This window comes from Podarcis liolepis (assembly GCF_965112155.1).
Source record: "Podarcis liolepis genome assembly, chromosome: 2".
In the NCBI taxonomy this organism is placed as follows: Eukaryota; Metazoa; Chordata; class Lepidosauria; order Squamata; family Lacertidae; genus Podarcis; species Podarcis liolepis.
This window is the reverse complement of record NC_139555.1, coordinates 28,151,360-28,173,005: the sequence shown is the minus strand read 5'-3', so window position 1 is coordinate 28,173,005 and position 21,646 is coordinate 28,151,360. Positions and strand designations below refer to the sequence as shown.

At 45.6% G+C, this 21,646-nt stretch overlaps 1 protein-coding gene across 9 annotated transcripts in view; it reads right to left on the bottom strand.

Annotated features, from left to right (window-relative positions):
• LOC310700437 (dynein axonemal intermediate chain 2-like) overlaps positions 1-18,889 on the bottom strand; it is an 82,574-nt gene extending 63,685 nt beyond the window's left edge. For 5 of the 9 annotated variants that reach the window (XM_083490061.1, XM_083490054.1, XM_083490055.1 and 2 more), the window contains exons 1-7: positions 16,165-16,355; positions 13,771-13,932; positions 13,502-13,623; positions 11,958-12,100; positions 10,568-10,681; positions 4,824-4,963; positions 1,627-1,749 (exon numbers count right to left, since the gene is read on the bottom strand). In XM_083490061.1, the coding sequence (XP_083346187.1) occupies positions 1,627-1,749; positions 4,824-4,963; positions 10,568-10,681; positions 11,958-12,100; positions 13,502-13,623; positions 13,771-13,932; positions 16,165-16,347 (987 nt within the window). In that variant the 5' untranslated portion in view covers positions 16,348-16,355. Of the gene's footprint in view, positions 1-1,626; positions 1,750-4,823; positions 4,964-10,567; positions 10,682-11,957; positions 12,101-13,501; positions 13,624-13,770; positions 13,933-16,164; positions 16,356-18,404; positions 18,662-18,789 lie in introns of those variants that run through there. The other 4 variants (XM_083490058.1, XM_083490059.1, XM_083490057.1 and 1 more) reach the window with 3 other exon arrangements.
• Positions 18,890-21,646: the final 2,757 nt, after the last annotated feature.

The following is a 21,646-nucleotide window of genomic DNA, read 5'->3' as shown; positions in this document are numbered from 1 at the left end:
TGATATCACCACACCTGGCCTAAGGATGTCCCATGTCTTGGCCTCATAACTTGACAACAACAACAACAAAAAATTATTATCTATACGTCTGACTGGGTTGCCCCAGCCACTCTGCGCTGCTTCTGACAAATTAAAAGATAAGACCACACACCACAGAAAACCACAGAAAAAGGCAGTTCCTCCACCTTCAGAGTGTAGAGTACGATTCACTAGCTGGCGGGGGAGAAAAATACCTTTGCAATGACAACATTAAATATTATGTTCTTTAGACTTTGTGGACTTGTGTGTGTCTCTCTTCTCACCCCCCGCACAACTTTCAAAGTTAGGCTCGTAGGCTTGTTGGGATGTGTGATGCACAATTTAGCTTCCCCGCTGGTTCTCAGAAAACCTGCAGCCTCAGTGATTAGGGGCTAGCTTGGCCACCTAACAAAGAGATAAAGATGCTTATTGAGATTCAGCTCCTGCTGGCTGCAGAGATTAGATCCCTTCGCAAGCGGCAGCCGATTTCCACACCCCCAATCTCAGAAGCGGCCATTTCAGAGCGAGAAGATTTAACAACAATGTTAGTCGATGTGTTCCTCATGCACCACCGCCAACATGGAGGTGAGCCATATTTTAAAAGTTGCACAATTCCTCAGTAAATGCTGGTTGTTCTTACTCACTTGCTAGCTTATCCAGAAATAACAATAGATACCTCAGACTTTATACCAAGACTGAAAAGAAGGAAGTTGGGTGTTTTAGGAACATAGATGCCATACACCAAGTCAGACCACTGGCCGGTCCATCTAGCTCGCCTTCCATCGCTGCACCCCTTACTCAGCTCTCTTGCAGTTTACATGTTATATCCTCAAAAGTCCAGTTTGTTCCCTTGTACCTCTCCAATAAGGGATGTGGGTGGCGCTGTGGTCTAAACCACTGAGCCTCTTGGGCTTGTCGATCAGAAGGTCGGCAGTTCGAATCCTCATGACGGGATGAGCCCGTTGCTCAGTCCCAGCTCCTGCCAACCTAGCAATTTAAAAGCACGCCAAAAAGTGCAAGTAGATAAATAGGTATCACTCTGGTGGGAAGGTAAACGGTGTTTCCGTGCACTGCTCTGGTTTCGGTGTTCCATTGCACCCGAAGCAGCTTAGTCATGCTGGCCACATGACCCGGAAAAACTGCGGACAAACGCCGGCTCCCTCGGCCAATAAAGCGAGATGAGCGCCGCAACCCCAGAGTCGTCTGCAACTGGACTTAACTGTCAGGGGTCCTTTACCTTTTTACCTCTCCAATGCCTAGTCAAATTTCTGCAAAAGAAAATGCCGGTGTGCAGACTGTGTACTATAAAATACATATATAAATGATGCCCTCTCCTGTGCTCCTGGTGCACTCAGAATGTCCTGGTTTTAAAATGTGTTTCTCTAGGCACATCTCTATTGCCATTTCACTCTTAAGCTTTTTCCCGGATACTTTTTCAAAAAAAAAAATTCTCATGTGTTTTCTCTCCTTTAGTCCCCTCCCCACATAGTATCACTTAGGAACTGAGGACAGGGTTTTAGTGGCACCCAAAAACTAAAAGGTGGGGAAAGAAGACGAAAGCCTTCTCTAGAACTCAGATACACAGGAGAGAATTCAGAGCAGACTCACCATGGTTGGCTCAAATTCCAGGGCAATGGCTCCTAAAGCATTTTCCAAGATCCCTTTCCTACTGATGTCCATCACTAGTGTTTCAGTTGGTTCAGCTAGTTTCCGAATGTCCCACCACAGGACCTGGAAAAAAGAAATTCCATTACTGATGCTTTTTGAGGGGGGCCCACATTATGGGTGGGTTCAGATGGCTAATTTACAACTCGCTGAAATGGTGGCAATTTCATTGGATGAAAGGTTTCTGCCACACTATTAGTAAACTTGATGGTCTGTTTGCTGATCCTTATACAACCCAAACAGCACCATCCACACACAAGAGGGGTGGTATCAGCATGCTTGGGAGAACCCCAAAGTTGGGGGGGGGGGCTAAGGAAGTGACCCTCCCCCAAAATATATACACACAACACAGTGAAGACTGCAAATGATCACTGCCCATGGAATGAGTTGGGAAAAACAATGGAAAACCATGGGGAATGGAATGGGGTATCTAAGAAAACATGGCTGGCACCTTGTTAAGGAACTCTCCCTGCTGCAACACTGTTTTGCACATCTTACTAGCTGATTTTAAGAGATAAGAAACCATCTAACGACACCTTCAGGTGAGCAGGCTATTGCTAATTTTAACTATCATGTGGCCAACTTAGTTATCTGAATCAGCTCCCATCATGAACTGCAAGATCTAATATCAAAATGTCTAATCTCTGATCAACAGCATAGTACTGAAGAACCTTCTATGCTCATTCCATCTACAGGCTCTGTTTCCCCACTAGGGATGGTTTCCAAGCGAAGCAGAATGTGACCAAGTATGTATGCTCTTTCCTAGGGCTCTTGTCTCCTGAACTGCTCTAGGCACCAGCCTTTCACCCCCAATATCCACACCCTTGGCCTTCAGCGTTGCTGCTTGTCAACTTGTTCCCCAAATCTTCGGTCTGGAGGGCTGGAAGTGGCACACTAATACCTTAATTGAATCCTTTGTGCAGAGCCCAGGACTTGCTGTACCCGAAACATTCCTATCAGATTAGTTCAAATCATTCAGATTATTCTGTGCTGTGAAAGCAGAGAACAAGAGCAAAGAAAGGGACCCAAGGGGCATCACAGACAGAAGTCATCCAGATGGCTCCAGAAAGCAAGCTGCGTTGGATACTTAGGAGGGAAGGAAGAAGAGAAAAAGGAACTCAAAGTTCCTGGACCATCAGGTCTGCAAGGAATTCACCTGCCAACCTAGAAGATTGTCGCCAGGATGAGATGGATTCTATTCCCAGAGCCTCTCCAAGATAAAAGTTTTTATCAGCTGGACAGCACATTCCCCCCCCCCCATATGGCCTCCTCCATTGGTGGTAATCAGCAGTGGTTCATAAAGGCACCCCCCCCCCCAATTTAGAGGACAAGAATCTTTTTTATTATACTAGCTGAAGCTCCCTGTGAAATTCAGTTTAAATTATTCTACAACCCCCCACCCCGCTTCAAAGGTCCAACTCTATGTTCTATCCACAGGAGCCAACTCCCAGGGGCAGAGGGGTCTTTGCAACCCCAATACAATTTTTGAGGGGGCCACGCCCTCCCAAGTTAATGGGCATTGCCATTCAAACAGTGTGTGTGTGCCGTGTCATGTGATTATGTGGGGCAGGACTTACCTGCCCCCTCCCCAATATTTTACTCAAGTTGGATTCCCTGGTTCTATGGCATCTGAGAGTTTTAGACTTTCATTAGTTCATGGGTAGGCAAACTAAGGCCCAGAGGCTGGATCCAGCCCAAAGGTAAAGGTACCCCTGCCCGTACGGGCCAGTCTTGACAGACTCTAGGGTTGTACGCCCATCTCACTCTATAGGCCGGGGGCCAGCGCTGTCCGGAGACCCTTCCAGGTCACGTGGCCAGCGTGACGAAGCTACTCTGGTGAGCCATAGCTGCACACGGAAATGCCGTGTACCTTCCCACTAGTAAGCGGTCCCTATTTATCTACTTGCACCCGAGGGTGCTTTCGAACTGCTAGGTTGGCAGGCGCTGGGACCGAGCAACGGGAGCGCACCCTGCCGCGGGGATTTGAACCACCGACCATGTGATCAGCAAGTCCTAGGTGATGAGGTTTTACCCACAGCGCCACCCACGTCCCGGATCCAGCCCAATCGCCTTCTAAATCCAGCCAGCGGATGGTCCAGATATCAGTGTATTTTTACATGAGTAGGATGTGTCCTTTTATTTAAAATGCATCTCTGGGTTATTTGTGGGGCACAGGAATTTGTTCATTCCCCCCCCCCATATAGTCCAGCCCCCCACAAGGTCTGAGGGACAGTGGACCGGCCCCCTGCTGAAAAAGTTTGCTGACCCCTGCTTAGAAACAATCCAATGACTCCTCTCCCCTTTCTTCTCCTTCCTGAACAGTGTAGAATTCTCATAGCACCAAGAAGAAGAAGAAGAAGAAGAAGAAGAAGAAGAAGAAGAAGAAGAAGAAGAAGAAGAAGAAGAAGAAGAGTAGTAGTAGTAGTAGTAGTAGTAGTAGTAGTAGTAGTAGTTTGGATTTGATATCCCGCTTTATCACTACCCGAAGGAGTCTCAAAGTGGCTAACATTCTCCTTTCTCTTCCTCCCCCACAACAAACACCCTGTGAGGTGAGTGGGGCTGAGAGACTTCAAAGAAGTATGACTAGCCCAAGGTCAGCCAGCAGCTGCATGTGGAGGAGCGGAGACGCGAACCCGGTTCCCCAGATTACGAGACTACCGCTCTTAACCACTACACCGCACTGGCTCTCTTCTTACTCTTCTTACTCTTCTCACAAGTGATTCTTACTTTTTTCTGTCTACTTCTGAATTCTGCTATAGCGCTCCCAGCTACAGATCTTTCCATGAGCGTCCATTGCTCTATGGCTGAATTATTATTTGATGGGGACTGACCCAGAAGCCTTATTGGCTGCTCTTCAGAGATACACACCATCGGCTATATGCACCATCTTGGATACAAGTACCGCCCGCATTCAGTGCTGTGGCTTAGCTGATAAATGCAGTTGATCGTTTGAACCAGCCAAGGGTACAGAAGCAGCGAGAAGCTCAAGTCATTTTTTTAAAACAACAGAGCCTGGAGCAAAGATGCAGGAGCACGAAGACGTCTCTAGTTCCTCCGTAGGTCTGGTGCAGCTACTGCACCCCTTTTCCTGAGTATCTATCTGTTCCTAAGGATAGCAAACTGCAGTATCTGTCTTTTACCTGCCCATCGGTGGATCCGGAGAAGCAATCCGTCCCAGTCTTTGACTGCAGCCAGATAGCATTATACACAGGATCCCGGTGGCTAAGCTCGACTGTGGTCAGTTCCACTGGCAGGCCTCCTTTTCGAGTGTCCCAGTAAGCTGAGGGGCAGTGAAAACAGGAATTGTGGGTCGCTTGAAAGATGCTCAGGTCATCCTTCCACAAACAAGGTTAAGAGCATCTTTTGGCTAGAGGATTACTTGAGGGTCCTAGCTTGAAGTTGTTCAACATGCATCAAGGTCCTTGGTTATGGTTAGCTCAGTTGGTAGAATATGAGTCTCTTAATCTCAGGTTGGTGGGCTTGAGTCCCACGTCGGGCAAAAGATTCCTACATTGCAGGGGGTTGGACTAGAAGGCCCTCGTGGTCTCTTCCAACTCTACAATTCTATGGTAATCGGGAAACCACTCCAAAAAGTTAATCTAGCTTCTTTTCGCCACCCACACTGTTCCAGTCTACAGCTCGTCCTCAAAATGTCAACATAAACTGCTTTTATTTTGAATAAATCTCCCCAATTAATTAGATTTCAGGAATATATACTGAGCAATTCTTTAAAAATCAAGTATACATCATAGCTTTGCAGCATTTGCATTTACCGCATCTTTCACTCTATAAGACGCACTTTTCCCCTCCTAAAAAGTAGGGGGAAATGTGTATGCGTCTTATGGAGCAAATGCAGGCGGGAGGCTCTGGTCAGCGCTCCCTTTAAAGAACCGTGTGGAGCGTGTGTACGGCTCTTGGGGGCTTTTCTCCGCTCTTTAAAGGGAGCACGACTGTTGGGGGAGCCTTAGCCGCGCACAGCCTCTCCCGGGCAGGGGGTGAAGGCTCCCGTTGACCAGGAGAGGCTGCGCGCGGCTATCCCATAAACCAGGACAGCATCCGGGATCGCTGTGCAGCGATCCCGCTTGCTGTCCTGGCTTCTGGGATTCAGAATTTCCCCCCCTTATTTTCCTCTTCCAAAAACTAGGTGCGTTTTATGGTCTGGTGCATCTTATAGAGCAAAAAATACGGACATTTTCAGATCCAGAAATGGAAGTGCCAATGTAAATGCCATACTCTAGTGATGTGAGGTGAGAATATTCTCTGCTAGAAAATTCTCTGGAGAATATTCTCCACAAACTGTAAATTCTAATGTAAGAACCAGTTTTACAATGCACATTTAAAAAATCCAGTAAATAATAAGTCAAGCTCTGATATTGCCAGTGTAAGTAATGAATAATGATTTTTTTAAAAAATCCAGTTACATTACTGGGCATTGTATCATTCACCACTGGCAGTTCTGAAATGTGAACTACAGAAAACATTATATATTTTTTTAGTTTTAAAAATGCTATTCATTTAATTTGATGAAAATTTGAATTTTTATGTATTTCTACTGTATGTAATAGCCTTTTTTCTATTTTGGTGTGACCTTATTCTTAGCAATTCTATACCCTTGGCCACACAGTGTGATTTTTTTTTTTACAGAAAGTAGCTTTAATGCTCTATACACTTAAAGTACCTAGGCCTATACAATTATGTGTAACAGCATGTGAGGTGGCCTTCATTTAAACAGTTGACATTTCTTTATTTTTATTTAGTGCCAGTAGCTGGTTTTTGCAGTGCCATTCAATGGTACAAGGTGCCATTTACCAGAGATTGACATACTGAAATATATTATCATATAATGATAATATATTTAATGTTAATGTCTTCTTTGCATATAGTTTTGTTTATCAAGCTGTCTTTTATATCATTTTCAACGCATTAAAATGAATATTCTCTTATTTTAAATGAAAATTCTCTAATATTCTCATTAATCGAGAATATTCTCAAGAATATTCTCCAAAAGATTATTCTCGAGAATTTACATCACTGTACTGGACTAACACAGAAAATTAAGGATTGCCACAAAGTGCCCTATGTCTTCATCCAAATGTACCCCAAAATGATACAGGAGGTGATTGTTATTTGGACTGGAACCCCCCCCCCCAATAAATCGTATGTGGTCTGTGGCAGAAGCAAAAATTCACCAGATGTCTCTGGCGTGTGCTTTAACCCTTAGACCTAATTCAAAAGTGCTTCATTATCAGAGGCTTCTTTTAAAGCTTCTCCTTTTTAAAGCACACAGATGGGCTGGATTTTTGCAGATGCAGCAGGGAATTGCTTTTGCTGTCTATGGTTCAGTTATAATTAAGCCATTGGAGGTGACAGAGTGTGTTTCACGGGGCCATTACTGCCTGCCTCAGGAGGCCTGTGAAGGACAAAGTGAAATCAACTCCCTCTTCCATCACCTATGAAGTGCTTAATAACGTCCCTGTAATAGAGACCCTGTCAGATCTGATTGCTGATGAAAATGGCAAAAGAAACATAAAAGGGAGTATAATTAACTCAAAGGGCACATGTGAATGAAAAAGGCAATACGATCATAAATGGACCTGGCAAACCTGTGCTTGCTGGAACTCCGATAACCATGGCAGACAACCGTTCTTGTTAATCAAACAGGGACAATTAGGAATAACGGGGTCGTGAGCTCCTTGGGTAACACTTCACGGCGGCAGCTATGTCATGTACCAATCTGAACAGGATCCCCAGGGCAGCCTTGTCGATGAAAATGTGACTACACATCCACACAGCACCCTGGTGAAGTCAGCCAAAAGACAGGCTGGGGTGTGCAAAGCCGGAAAACACCCTATTTGGTAAGGGTCAGCCTTAGCAGAAAACGGTAAGATGATTTTCTGGGGGGAGTAGGGCTGGGCGATATCTGGTTTACAACACTGCGATATATCACAATGTCTGGAATAAGAACAGAGCTGGTTTTCAACTTTGTGATATATCACCAGCTGACAGTGGCGTAGCGTGGGGGGTGCAGGGGGGGGGCCGGCCGCACCGGGCGCAACATCTGGGGGTTAGTGTTAGGGGGCGCAAATCCACAGGTTAGGGGGCGCAAATTACTTGCCTTGCCCCGGGTGCTGACAACCCACGCTACGCCACTGCCAGCTGAACATTGCGATATACAGTCATACCTCAGGTTCCAACCGCTTCAGGCTACGTTTTTTCGGATTGTGGAAAGCCGAAACTTGGAAGTACCGGAACAGGTTACTTCTGGGTTTCGGTGGTCGTGCATGCACAGAAGCGCTAAATTGCACTTTGCACATGCGCAGAAGCACCAAATCGCAACATGCGCGTGAGCAGACGCGGTTTGCGAACGTGCATCCTGCACGGATCACATTCACAACCCGAGCGTCCACTGTACTCAGTGCCAGATTTACGTATAAGCTAAACAAGCTATAGCTTAGGGCCCCACTCTCTTGGGGGGGGGGCCAAAGAGGAATAGATTATGAGTTGTTGTAAATTGTGTTATTGCCAAATGCCGAAGTATTTGCATTACTAAGTTTGTTATGAATAAAAAATCATTTTAAGTTAGAGCTTAATAATTACTTCACTATTAATATACTTCTTCTTAATTGTATTTCTGTTCAGCAATTACTTGGATAAAATGCATATTTTATTATGTTCAAATGGCTTTAGATACCTATTAGGTCCATAAATTACCATATAGCATATATTCAACACAAAAAACAGTGACAATTTGTTGTTGACAAAAGACAGCTGGACATATAAAGGGCCCCATTACCTTCAGTAGCTTAGGGCCTCATCAAAACTAAATCCAGCCTTGGATATACTGATCTATCATGACGTCTGTAATAAGGATGGAGCTATGTAGAGGCACTGGCTGGCTTCACGGTTTTCCCCACATTGTGATTTTTGCATAACACACACACACACACACACACACACGATTCACAATATACTGCCCGGTCAAAAATTATGAAACCATTGTCATGATATGGACTTGAAATTAGTTTTGGATGATATATCACCTAGCCCTAACACGCATCATGATTTGCGATATATTGCTCAGTCAACAATTATGAAACCGCTATCACAATATGGAGTTGAAACCGGTTTTGGGCGATATATCAATATACCGTATTTTTCGCTATATAAGACGCACCAGACCACAAGACGCACCTAGTTTTTGGAGGAGTAAAACAAGGGGGAAAAAAAAATCTGAATCTCAGAAGCCAGAACAGCAAGAGGGATCGCTGCGCAGTGAAAGCAGCAATCCCTCTTGCTGTTCTGGCTTCTGGGATAGCGGTGCAGCCTGCATTCGCTCCATAAGACGCACACACATTTCCCCTTACTTTTTAGGAGGGAAAAAGTGAGTCTTATGGAGCAAAAAATATGGTATTACCCAGCCATAGTGGAGAGCAAGAGCTCCAAATGGTATTTGTGGGAAACACAGGAAAATAAGGAATGCTCTGAGTCCTCTCCCCCAATTTCCTGTTTCCAACAGTCGTGGTATCTGATGGTACATGGAAGGGCATGGGAGATAACTGTGTGCAGTCAGAGCTCTGCTTCCTGTTTTCTTTGGAGAGGTTCCTACTACTACTAGAAAGACATGCTGCTGTTCGTGTATTAAAAAAGAAAAAGAGGAATGTGACGGGTGACGTCTTTGGCATGAGAACTTCTGCAAAGGAAGTAGGGAGGCGAAATTCCAGCTGCACACAGCCTGTTCTTTCAAGCATGAGAGTTCACAGACTCTTCTCTGAAAACAAGGCAAGTAGCCACAATTCACCATGTGAATACACTCATCCTGGTCCATCTGCACAGTAGTTAGGAAGAGACAGAGCATATAGGGCACATCCGATGCTCTCTTTAAACTATAGAGCAGCGATGGAAGGCAAGCTGTGGCAGGGCATTCAGGTATGCCTCTCTACGTTCAAAGCCCACCTTCAAAGAGGTATAAAACCAAGCAGCAGCCTGAGGACGGCAATGAGGACTAGACAAAACATCTGGCAATGAGAACCTAAGGCACGGGGAATGGAAGAGAACAGGTAACTGTTAACCCAAAGTAGTACACTGGATCCCCCAGAGCCTTCTCGGTGGTGGCACCCTGCCTATGGAATGCTGTTCCTTAGAAGGCTCACCTGGGATCTTTGCTGCTATACTGTCTTTTTCATTTGTCCAGGCTTCTAAAGAACAAATGAATTTTTCTTTGCTGTTCCATTTTTCTTATTGTAATGTTGTTTTTGCCACGTTATTTTAATTCAGAGTTGTGTAAGTTTGGAGGGCAGGATAGAAGCTGATTAAACACATGAATAAAAACAGCTGCATGCATTCTGCTTTCCACAATTCAAATTCTATTCCAAGAAATGCCAAACTCTGAGTTACGCAAATCGAACACAAGCACTCCCACCATAGTTCATAACTGTGTTTTCATTCAAAGCAGTGGGTGCAGAAGTGGATATGACCGAGCAAGCGGAATTTGAAACCTTGAAACCTCCGCTATGGATTTCCTTTGCTCTTAAGACCAGTTATCAGTTTCCACTAACTCTGGACACTGAACCTGGCTTCCATTTATTTTTATTTTTGGCTTTAGATGCCTGTTGCTGTCAGATTTTTGAAAAAAATAAAAAGTTCATGTACACTTTGAAAGCAGCAAATATTTTCAAAAACTGGAGTCGGTGCAACAAAAAAGATAAATATTTGAAAGCACATGGATTGCCAGCCCCCTTCCTCCATTTCCTTTTCCGGCACTATTGGAGTGAAGGCTTGCCAGTGACAATTATAGATAAAGGCAAAAAAGAATAGACTTCAAGGTACACAATGAGGGCCCCGAATTCCCCACTACTTTTTACCGTGTGCTAACTATTTCCCTTACCTATCTGCCCATTGTAGCATCCTCCAATCAGGATATGCGAGTCTTTTGGGTTGTACTCTAAGCACACCAAAGGTGAGGATGGCCGGATAACAAGTTCTGGTTTGTTGGGGGTTTCTAAAAAAAAGAAGGGGGGGCAGAATTACCATACAGAAGAAAATAACTATCAGACTTCACAATTCTAAAGTGAACGGTAAAAAAATTATCTGTTTTATTCCCTTATCTCTCGTCCCACTGCACCCCATGGCCGCCATAAACAACATTTCTGCTCCTGAATATGAATGAACTGGGCGCAAAGTCACTTGAAGGTGCAGGCAGTAGAAAAGCTAAAGTGAGGAAGCAGAACAAGGAAATGGGAGGCAGAACTAATAACGGGACTACCCTTTAGAGTTGGGCAAAATCCAGGTCAGAGACCCTTTCTGCTTCCTCTATTCTGCAGAGGGCGGACATGGCAGGAGGCGTCTCCCACAGATCCCAGCCAAGAGATGGCTCTGCCAGCGCTCAGGCCCAGTCTAGGGGAAATTACACAGAAACCATAATCGCCGCCTTCCCCCATTCTGACCCATCTACTGCAATTATTAAGTTTGCAGATGACACCACCATAATGGGTTTAATAACAGGTAGAGACGAATCAGCATATAGAGGGGAGGTCCCAAAAATATCTACATGGTGCCTAGGGAACAACTTGCACCTTAATATCAGCAAGACAAAGGACTTTCCGAGGAAGAGAGGAGAACTAGCCCCTTTGTACATCGGGGAGGGCTGCGTGGAGAGAGTCTCTTCCTTTAAATTCCTAGGAGTTTATCTCAGTGAAGACCTTACTTGGAAAATCAATACAACCCAGGTGGTTAAGAAAGCCCAACAGAGACTCCATCTCCTCAGAGTATTGCGGAAGAACAATGTCAATCAACATTTGATGATCTCCTTCTACTGGTCAACAATAGAAAGTGCCCTTTCATACTGCATCACAGTGTGGTACTCTGGTTTGACATCAACTGATAGGAAGTGCCTACAGAGGGTGGTTAATACAGCACAAGATATTATGGGCTGTCCCATGAATCCGCTGGATGAAATAGCGGAAGAACGTTGCCTCAGGAGAGTGAGGAAAATTCTCAGGGATGATTGCCTGGCCGGCACTTTCTTGATCTCCTGCCCTCAGGCAGAAGATATAGAAGCATGATTCGTTGCACCAACAGGGTAAAGAACAGCTTCTATCCATGGGCTGTTAGGCTGCTGAATGAAAAGATAATAACCGGGCAACTGACTTTCGGGTTTGGTGGGTGTGCGTCAGTAAACGAGGGGAATTAAGACTAAGAGAGCTAAGTGGGGGGTGCTCGTGTAATCTCACTGTATACAAGTTGTACAAGTGACAATAAAGTGTTTCAATTCTTACCAAGATCCCATATGTATGAATCATAGCTCATGTCTTTTGAACTCCGCTGGAATTCTAGGCTGGCATAAGAGACTGCCAGCTTCCGGCTTCTGTCGGGGTGCCAGGAGAGATGTGTGGCTGTTCTTTTGATTGGGTTTGGGTCCCTTTTCGATAATAAAGAAGAAGACAATGGCATTTCATTTGCTCATAAGCAACAGGTTGTGCCATCAAATCTCACAAAGAACTAAAAATAAAAAATATATCTCACAGACAAGTGAGTTTTATGTGCGTCTGAGCATTTTGAAGGAGGTGCTGCAGAAATCCTTCACTGGGGTGGGAGTCTATTTCCAGTCCCAAATGCGCCCAGTTCAGTTGTTCCAGAAGTCATAACTATTGCCTGAATAATATATAGTTTCTCAGTTTCTTCTTCATTTAGCCTACCAAGGTTTCCACCAGATGACCTGCTTCTCCAGCATCCATCCTAATTCACTTGCGCAAAGTTTGCACAGAGCTTAGGCTAAAGTCTGGTCTTTATTGAGCATTTGTCCTGATTTGTTTATGGGGTGGTTATAAGACAATCCTGAAAGACCTACATTGGCTTCCAGTGCATTTCCGGGCACAATTCAAAGTGTTCGTGCTGACCTTTCAAGCCCTGCAAGTGCCCTATAAACAAATTGCCGCAAATGCTCAATAAATACCAAGCACAATCTAACCTCTGCATAAACTTTGTGCAAGCAAATCAGGAAGAGTGTTCAATAAACAGATCATCAGAAGGAGTCAAAAGAGACAGTTGTTCATCACTCTAGGCTTTTTTTTAACTGTATGGACATGATGTCTGCCACTACATTTAGTCCTACATTTAGGCTCCATTTAGGGGGAGATGGAAGGAAAAAGTGCCATAATAATATATCCTACCCTGCCCTGTGAAGTTAACTGAAAACAGCAGGGATATGTTCATAGACAATGCTTGGTTTCAGGGACAGTCAGTGAATGTCAGCTGGGAGCATCTTGCAGACAGATAGGGAAATAATAGATAAGAAAGACCATCCAATTCTTCAAATACAGACTGCCCAAATAATTTAGGGTTAATAACGATCAATACGGGTGGCGCTGTGGGTTAAACCACAGAGCCTACGACTTGCCAAGCAGAAGGTTGGCGGTTTGAATCCTCGCGACGGGGTGAGCTCCCGTAGCTCGGTCCCTGCTCCTGCCAACCTAGCAGTTCGAAAGCACGTCAAGTGCAAGTAGATAAATAGGTACCGCTCCGGCGGGAAGGTAAATGGCGTTTCTGTGTGCTGCTCTGGTTCGCCAGAAGCGGCTTAGTCATACTGGCCACATGACCCGGAAACTGTACGCCGGCTCCCTTGGCCAGTAAAGCGAGATGAGTGCCGCAACCCCAGAGCCGGCCACGACTGGACCTAATGGTCAGGGGTCCCTTTACCTAACATCAATACACCTTGCAGGACAGCAGCATCAGCAATATTTCAGTCATTACAGCAAAACCAAAGATCATCTCAAGCCAGATTCGAAGAGAGGACAGAGGTTTCTGGCTGCTCAAGAGCTACCTGAAGACATTGATAGTTTTTGCTGATGGAGCCTCATCTGTAACTCCCGCCAACTCCTCTTCCTCAAAGTACTCCTCATAGATATTGATGGCATTGTTCTGCTTGATGCAGTGATCCATTTGCTACAAAAGAAGTAATGGAATCAGTCAGTGGATGGCCACAGAACAAACCTGGGGAGGTCACACAGAAAACAAAGAAAAAGGAATAAGGAAAGCAGGTTGCGAAGCTCTGACATAGGCTGCTGAAAGGGTGAGGCCAAAGGGACTTACACTGCCCAGCTGAGTAATGACATTGATGTAGTTCTCATCCTTCTCAACTTTCTTGCGGAAGCGAATGGTCTGTTCCATTTCCAAGGGGTTGACATCTTTAGGCCAGCCACCTTCCACGTGGTTGATGCCCCGGGTTTCCATTTCAAACCTTTCTGTGTTGACCTGGTGTAAAGGAAAACCACAGCTGCCTTCAGTCTTTCCCCCCCCCTTTCTTTTTAAACAGCAGCAGCAGTGGCCTCAGACAAGACCATGATTCTCAAGGGTCATACGTAAGAAATGCAGGAGGCCATAGAGGAGAACGTTTTGGCGACCAATTGGGTTGCATGTAAAGGGATAACACGAAGAACACAACCAATTGCCAAGCACATAATACCACGGATGACGTTAATCCACATTACAGAGTCCATCCAAAACTTCTGATTACCAGCATTGACAGTCTTACTACCCGCAGGCTGGTTTGCACATGAGAAACAGTTGTTTATTTTCTTCCCTATACAGAAATTGTGCACAGAAATTCCAATAAGAACCATGCTGTACAAAAATAAAGGTAAAGGGACCTCCAGTCATGACCGACTCTGGAGTTGCGGCACTCATCTCGCTTTACTGGCCGAGGGAGCCGGCATACAGCTTCCAGGTCATGTGGCCAGCATGACTAAGCCGCTTCTGGCAAAGCAGAGCAGCGCACGGAACCGCCGTTTTCCTTTCCGCCGGAGTGGTACCTATTTATCTACTTGCACTTTGACGTGCTTTCGAACTGCTAGGTTGGCAGGAGCAGGGACCGAGCAACGGGAGCTCACCCCGTTGCAGGGATTCGAACCGCCAACCTTCTGATCGGCAAGTCCTAGGCTCTGTGGTTTAACCCACAGTGCCACCCGCGTCCCTTGTACAAAGATACTTCCTGCATAAATGACACTTCCTTATACTGGCCACTAACTCAGCATTTTCTACTTGAGCTGGCAGCAGCTGTACAGGGCCCCAAGCAAAGGTAATTCATATTTCTCCTGCTCCCTGAGATCCTTCAACTGGAAATGGCAGGGATGGAGCCTGGGGCCTGTGTTCATATGTCAAGTATGTGTTCTGCTACATTATTCTAGCTCCCACAGTCCTAGGCATGAAGCAGGAGTGGACTGTATATTTTGCCAAACAACAACAACCCATCAACACTCAAAACACACCGGACTCGTTGATTTTGTTTGCCATTTCATGGCTTCTGTGCCTTCTGCAGCTGAGTTGGCAGGCAGGCAAAAGTTCACCCGGTGGAGAGCTCTTCCCTACCCTGACACAGAATACATGTCTTTCTAACCTAGGCAACAGCCCCATGCCTTCACCATCTGGAATGCCTACAAATACTAAGTATGCGATGCAATGTCACTGCATTGCAAGTTCCCTGTCCCTATGTAACTTCACAGACTGCTGCTTGTAGCAACGGGGAAACTCACAACATGGGGGTGTTGCTACATGCGTTTTGTACTGCAGGAACAGGTTGCTGATTTTGGTAAAAGCCATGCCTCCCCTGCAATGTCCAACTGCAGGCTATGCATCATTCTTATACCTCCATAGACAGACTTGCGTTTTCATATAGCAGATGTCAAAAAAATCTGCATATCTGCAATCATATCAAACAAAATCCAGAAGTTGCCATTCATTAAGGAAATTCATGGATTTGTTTCTTTTTTAAGGGCTTGGGTTTTCCAGCTTCAGTTTGGAAAACAAAAACAAAAAGAACTTTGTTTTAAAACAGCCACCAAAACAGGTACGTAAAGGTAAAGGACCCCTGGATGGTTAAGTCCAGTCACTATGGGGCTGCAGTGCTCATCTCGCTTCCAGCTGAGGGAGCCAGCGTTTGCCCGCAGACAGCTTTCCGGGTCATGTGGCCAGCATGACTAAACTGCTTCTGGTGCAACAGAACACCGTGACAGAAGCCAGAGCTCACGGAAGTGCTGCTTAACTTCCCGCCGCAGCGGTATCTATTTAACTACTTGCACTGGTATGTTTTAGAACTGCTAGATTGGCAGAAGCTGGGATAGAGGAACAGGAGCTCACCCCATAGTGTGGATTTGAACCGCTGACCTTCTGATCGGCAAGCCCAAGAGGCTCAGTGGTTTAGACGACAGCACCACCTGCATCCCTCTGCCACTAAAACAATAGCCACCATAAAGCCACATTGCACTGGATGAAGATTTTAGAATGGTTTCTGAACAGTACAGAAATCTAGATCCCTTATTTATGTTCTTTTTCTAATGCCAAGGTTCTGTAAACAGAACTCTCTTTTTCTTGTCCAGCTGAATTATATGCAGTTTGGAAATCCTGCATAATCAGCTATACATTTCTCTTTCAGCATTCTGCCTAAAGGCAGAAAAGTAGAAAGTAGTATTTCAAGATCAGACACTCTACCTCATGCTCTGACATATCACTGGAACACTGTACTCCAGTATCAATGGGGTCTCTTTCAATAAAATTTGTAGCTTGCAGTGGATCTGGCTGAATGTCCACATTGACCTCTGCCATCCGGTCGGAAAAGGTGCATTGTCGACCGAACTCACTGCGCGTCTTCACATAAACGTAGACAATCTCCATGGTGCTCACTGCAAATGGGAGAGAAAAAGATCCTGTTATTCCTTCAGCACCACTTTTCAACTGTTGCTATTTTAGTGCATAATTCACACCTGACCCTTACTGGGGAAACACGAGTCTGTTGCAAGGCCTTAAGGACCTTGAAAAGACTGGAGCAAGTAGACTCTAACTAACTAAAGGGCAGGTAACAAGGGGAGATCAATAAAGCCAAACTGATCACCTTATATTGAATTTTTGTGAGGCTGTGGAAGTGAAATTGTCACAGCACTCCAGACATAATTTTTCAAGATAGGACTTCTATTATGGGGATATTACCTCGTTCCAGAATACAAAACCACAATATTTTGTCACTGGGAAACTAGCTAGGGAATCAATTAACCTTGCAATTTCCATGGGGATTGAGTTTACATGAGTGTCACAGGGCACTAATTGGTTAGAGACTATGACATCATTGATGAAGAATGGTGCAATATTCCCATGTCGGCTCCATGTTGTAACCTTACATATTTAGTAGTGGGAAATTATGAATTTTTAAAAGCATCTGTGCAAGCCTTAAATTATTATTCCTTTTATATTGTGAACTGCCTTGAGATCTTTTGATGAATGGTGGTAAAGGTCCAGTCGTGGCCGACTCTGGGGTTGTGGCGCTTATCTTGCTTTATTGGCGGAGGGAGCTGGCGATTGTCTCCAGACAGCTTCTGGGTCATGTGGCCAGCATGACTAAGCCGCTTCTGGCGAACCAGAGCAGCGCACGGAAACGCCGTTTACCTTCCCACCGGAGCGGTACCTATTTATCTGCTTGCACTTTGCCGTGCTTTCGAACTGCTAGGTTGGCAGGAGCAGGGATCAAGCAACGGGAGCTCACCCCATCACAGGGATTTGAACCGCCGACCTTCTAATCGGCAAGTCCTAGGCTCTGTGGTTTAACCCCTGATGAATGGTGGTATATAAATCTAAATAAACTAATAATAATAATAATAATAATAATGAAATAATTATTGAGCCTGACAGAGTCCAATATGAAAGAAAACAGGCAGAGCAGCAATAACCAAAGCAACCTTAAATGTCTCATATACTTGACAATGTAGGTCTTATTTACTAGTCAAACAATCGTGAAGGAAATCAGTTGAAAAGGAGCAAAGCTCCCCAATAACGGAGGGAAGCAGCTGAAAGCAGCATAAGCCCTGGAAAAGAAGGTCTTTGGGGAAGGCTGGTCATCAGGCAGCAATTTGCTTCAGGCAGCAAATATCAGAGAGGGTCACCAACTTAGCTAGCTATCATACGTAGCTTTTAGGCATAATGCATTACCTCAAGGTAATGCCCTCCAGGTATCATTGGACTCCAACTCCCATCTCCCCAGCCAGCATGGCCAATGATCTGGGATGAAGGGCTTTGCAGTCCAAATAAGAGTCGTCCAGCCACCTCGGCTTTGGGCACCATGTTGGCTGTCCCTGTATTATTTGCATCAAACATCTAAATGGGAGATGAACCTCTGGTTCTTTCGACACTGCTGCACTACAAATCCCATCATCAGCCACGCAGCTAGTGCTGATGGGGGTTGGAGTCCAAGAAACAGCTTGCCCACCCTCGATCTGGAAACCCACAGGTAGCAGTGACGCTGGTATTAAACTCGAAAGGTGCTTTTGTGTGTGTGTGTGTGTGTGTAAACAGGGATTCATAAAGGTGTCGTTGGAGGGGTGGAGGGGTTACGCAAACCATGTTAGGATGTTGGGAGGCAAATCTCTGTGAGGAAGAGAAGCAGAATTGCTATCTCTTCCCCATCCCTCTCTCTTTTTCTTTTTTGGCTGGTTTTCTACATTTATCACCCTTCTGGCAGACAGAAATTCAGAAGGCGGGGAGGGTTTCCTTTCGATATTGTTGCTGGAATGTTTGCAGGGATGGATAGCTTCCATTTGATCATTGTAATGGATTGCTTTGAAGTCACTCCTGCGCCAGGCAAAGTCATGTTTAGTCCCCTTACCCCGCAACAACCCCGACCTGCCCTTTATTTTGCCTGACCTGTTCCGTATTTTGCCCAAAGGTGGCAACCCCGGGCTCACCTGGGCTGAATTCTGGGTGCTTTTCCTTCCAGTGTCAGAAGAACTTAACCCCTAGGGCTTGCAAAGAGAAAATATAAAGAACAAGAGTGCCTCTGAGCATGTGCAGATTCCCCGGCGGCCCTTTCCCTGAACCATGCTTAGGTAACCATAGTCAGCATCCCTCCCATCCGGGGCCGGGAAGCAGGTCGTGCCGCTAACCAATGGGAGCTTCCACCGGCGGCCTCGAGCCCGAGGAAGGAGCCGGGGAGGGGTGGTCTGTACCATTCCACGGTGGGAGGGTGGGAAGTGCGGCGCTGGAGGGAGAGCGCGCGTGTTCCATACGCCGAGATAATAAAAAGCACCCCTGGATTCCCCCCCCCCCCGTTTCCCCGCGCCTCCTCCTTACCCGGCTCTTCTCTCCGCCAAGCGGATCCCGCCGATTGGAGTAGCGTTTACCCGTCTCCTAGCAACTGCTCGCGAGTGTTGCGCCCCGGGCGGGGCCGGGCTAAAGGAGAAAGCCGAAGAGAGGAATTCGCATTGCCAATTAAAGGGCGGAGGTGGGACGAGACCATGTGCGGATACTCGTAGGGGGGGACTAAAGAAGGAAGCCGAGAAGTCCCCCGCCGTCCGCGAATATGGCGCCTCCCGTTTAAAGGGGAAGGAGGAGGATGGAGAAAGGTTCATGTAGGATGCGGTTGTCACCTTCCAGGATTTAATCTGAGCCAGCGTGGAGGGGGTGTGGTGTGGGGTTGAGTCCGGACCTCAGGGTGTAGAAAGCGTGCCTCTGGGCATGTGCAGAGTGCATAGCACCATATCATCTAGAGCCCCACCTCAGGATTATAGGGAGGATTTAGGCTAGATAGCTCAGTTGGTTAGAGCGTGGCGCTCATAATGCCAAGGTAGCAAGGTAGCAGGTTTGATCCCCGTATGGGACAGCTGCATAGTCCTACATTGTAGGGGATTGGACTATAGATGACCCTCAGAGTTCCTTCCAACTCTATAATATAGTCTAAGATTTCCAAGCCAGTTCAAATCTGCTGGTTTGATTGCAGCATGAACTTTCGTGAACTAGAGTCCACCCCACTTCATCAGATGCTATAACGATTAGGTGTTATCCCACTCACCTGGCAGGTGTGTGTGTGCGTTGCACACAAAGAAATTCAGAGGGCCAAATGACAACGAAAGGGGAACAAAGGTGCAATTCCAGTTAAGCTTCAGATAGCAGTAAAACAAACACCCAAGCTTTGCAATGTTAATTAAGAGCTGTGCGGGGACAGAAAACCATTGTCTCAATTAAAGACAAAATAAACACAACTAATCCCAAAGCCTGTCTTGCCTCTCGCTGGGAGCTTTCCTTTCAAATTCCCTTTCTGGAAAACAGCAACCATCAGGTCAGCAGCAGGCTGTGTTGAGGATGTTGAGAAATTAAAATGTTCTCCAACTGGTTTCTGCAACCCCGTTTCAGGGCCATCTGAGTTGGTGACTTTTACATCTTGTGGTAGAATATTCTGAAATTTAACAGCATTGCCTTCGGATTCTGGGTTTGCCTCATAATAGTTTATTCCTGGATACCACTCCAAGCTCCCTCCCCCCTTTACTGGAGTGTAAGAAATGCATATTGTAAATCCTTTAAATGCAAGTTGCTGTCCAATTACACTGGAACAAATGTGTACACACCATAAAGTATATTTGAAGCACATTTCTCTCTCAGATAACTCAATGACTTGCTTCTTCGTGGATATGGTTAGGACTGCACTTATGTTTTATTATATGCAGGGTTTTCAATGAGCTGCCATCCCATTCACCGATAGAATCTCTCATTGTATTTCCATCCATGTAATAAGTGCCACTGCTTTTTCTAACAGCCTCACCAGCCAGAAATTCAAAGATCTTCTGGAGAGCTGGGAAAAGCTTCACACAAAACAAAACCCTTCTCTTTGTGAAAGAAGAGCATTTTGATTGAAGAGAACAGCTTTTAAGAGCAGGCCTCGCAAGGGAGCAGCTCTCATCTTAACCCAGCTGCTTCACACAAGCGCGTGAGGACATGCTTTTAAAAATAGAAAATCAGACAAAAAAGACTGCTTTTTTGTATTACCTTAATGATTTATTACAGCGCTGAATGACCCAACAGCTGTGCACTGCTGCCAACATTCATAAGCAGTGTCACTCAGTATCAAAACAGTTATCTACAAGTGGCCTATTTCCAGACACTGCTGCAAACACCCTGGGAGAACAGAACAGAATGCATAATAAAGGCTCCTTGTGAAAGTGTGCCGCTTCTGAAAGCTATTCAGAAAAAAAGGGTGAGTCACTGAAGGGGAGAAAGACGACTAAAAAAGGAACAACTTTCCATATTCAGAGATATGGGTTAGATTAGAACCTTAAGTGTTAGGCAGGAATAACCAGCTGCATAAATATAAGATGGCTTACCAATAGTACATGTGAATAAAATGATCTGAGGGTCTTTAGTAGGCCACAAGCTTAACGTGAGTCAACAGTGTGATGCAGCAAGTAAAAAAGTTAATGCTATACAGTGGTACCTCGGGTTAAGTACTTAATTCATTCCGGAGGTCCGTTCTTAACCTGAAACTATTCTTAACCTGAAGCACCACTTTAGCTAATGCGGCCTCCTGCTGCCGCCGTGCCGCCGGAGCCCGATTTCTGTTCTTATCCTGAAGCAAAGTTCTTAACCTGAAGCACTATTTCTGGGTTAGCGGAGTGTGTAACCTGAAGCGTATGTACCCTGAAGCGTATGTAACCCAAGGTACCACTGTGCAAGGCTTCATCAACAGAGGTATAGTGTCCAGCTCAAGGGAAGTAATAGTACCACTCTATCCTGCCTTGGTCAGACCACACCTGGAACACTGTGACCAGTTCTGGGTGCCACAATTTAAGAAAGATATTGACAAGCTGGAACATGCGCAGAGGAGGGCAACCAGGATGATCAAGGGTCTGGAAACCAAGCCTTATGAGGAATAGTTGAGGGAGCTGAGTATGTTTAGCCTGGGAAAGAGGAGACCGAGAAGAGACATGATAGCCATCTTCAAATATCTAAAGGACCGTCACATGGAAAATGGAGCAAGTTTGTTTTCTCCTGCTCTGGGGGTTGGGTAGGATTCATACTAATGGTTTCAATTTAAGAAAATCCAAGAAAGGAGATTCCAACTAAACACCAGGCAGACCTTTCTGACAGTAAGAGCAGTTTGATAGTGGAACTGATTCCCTTGGGAGGTTGTGGAATCTCCTTCACAGTGGTTAGGTGT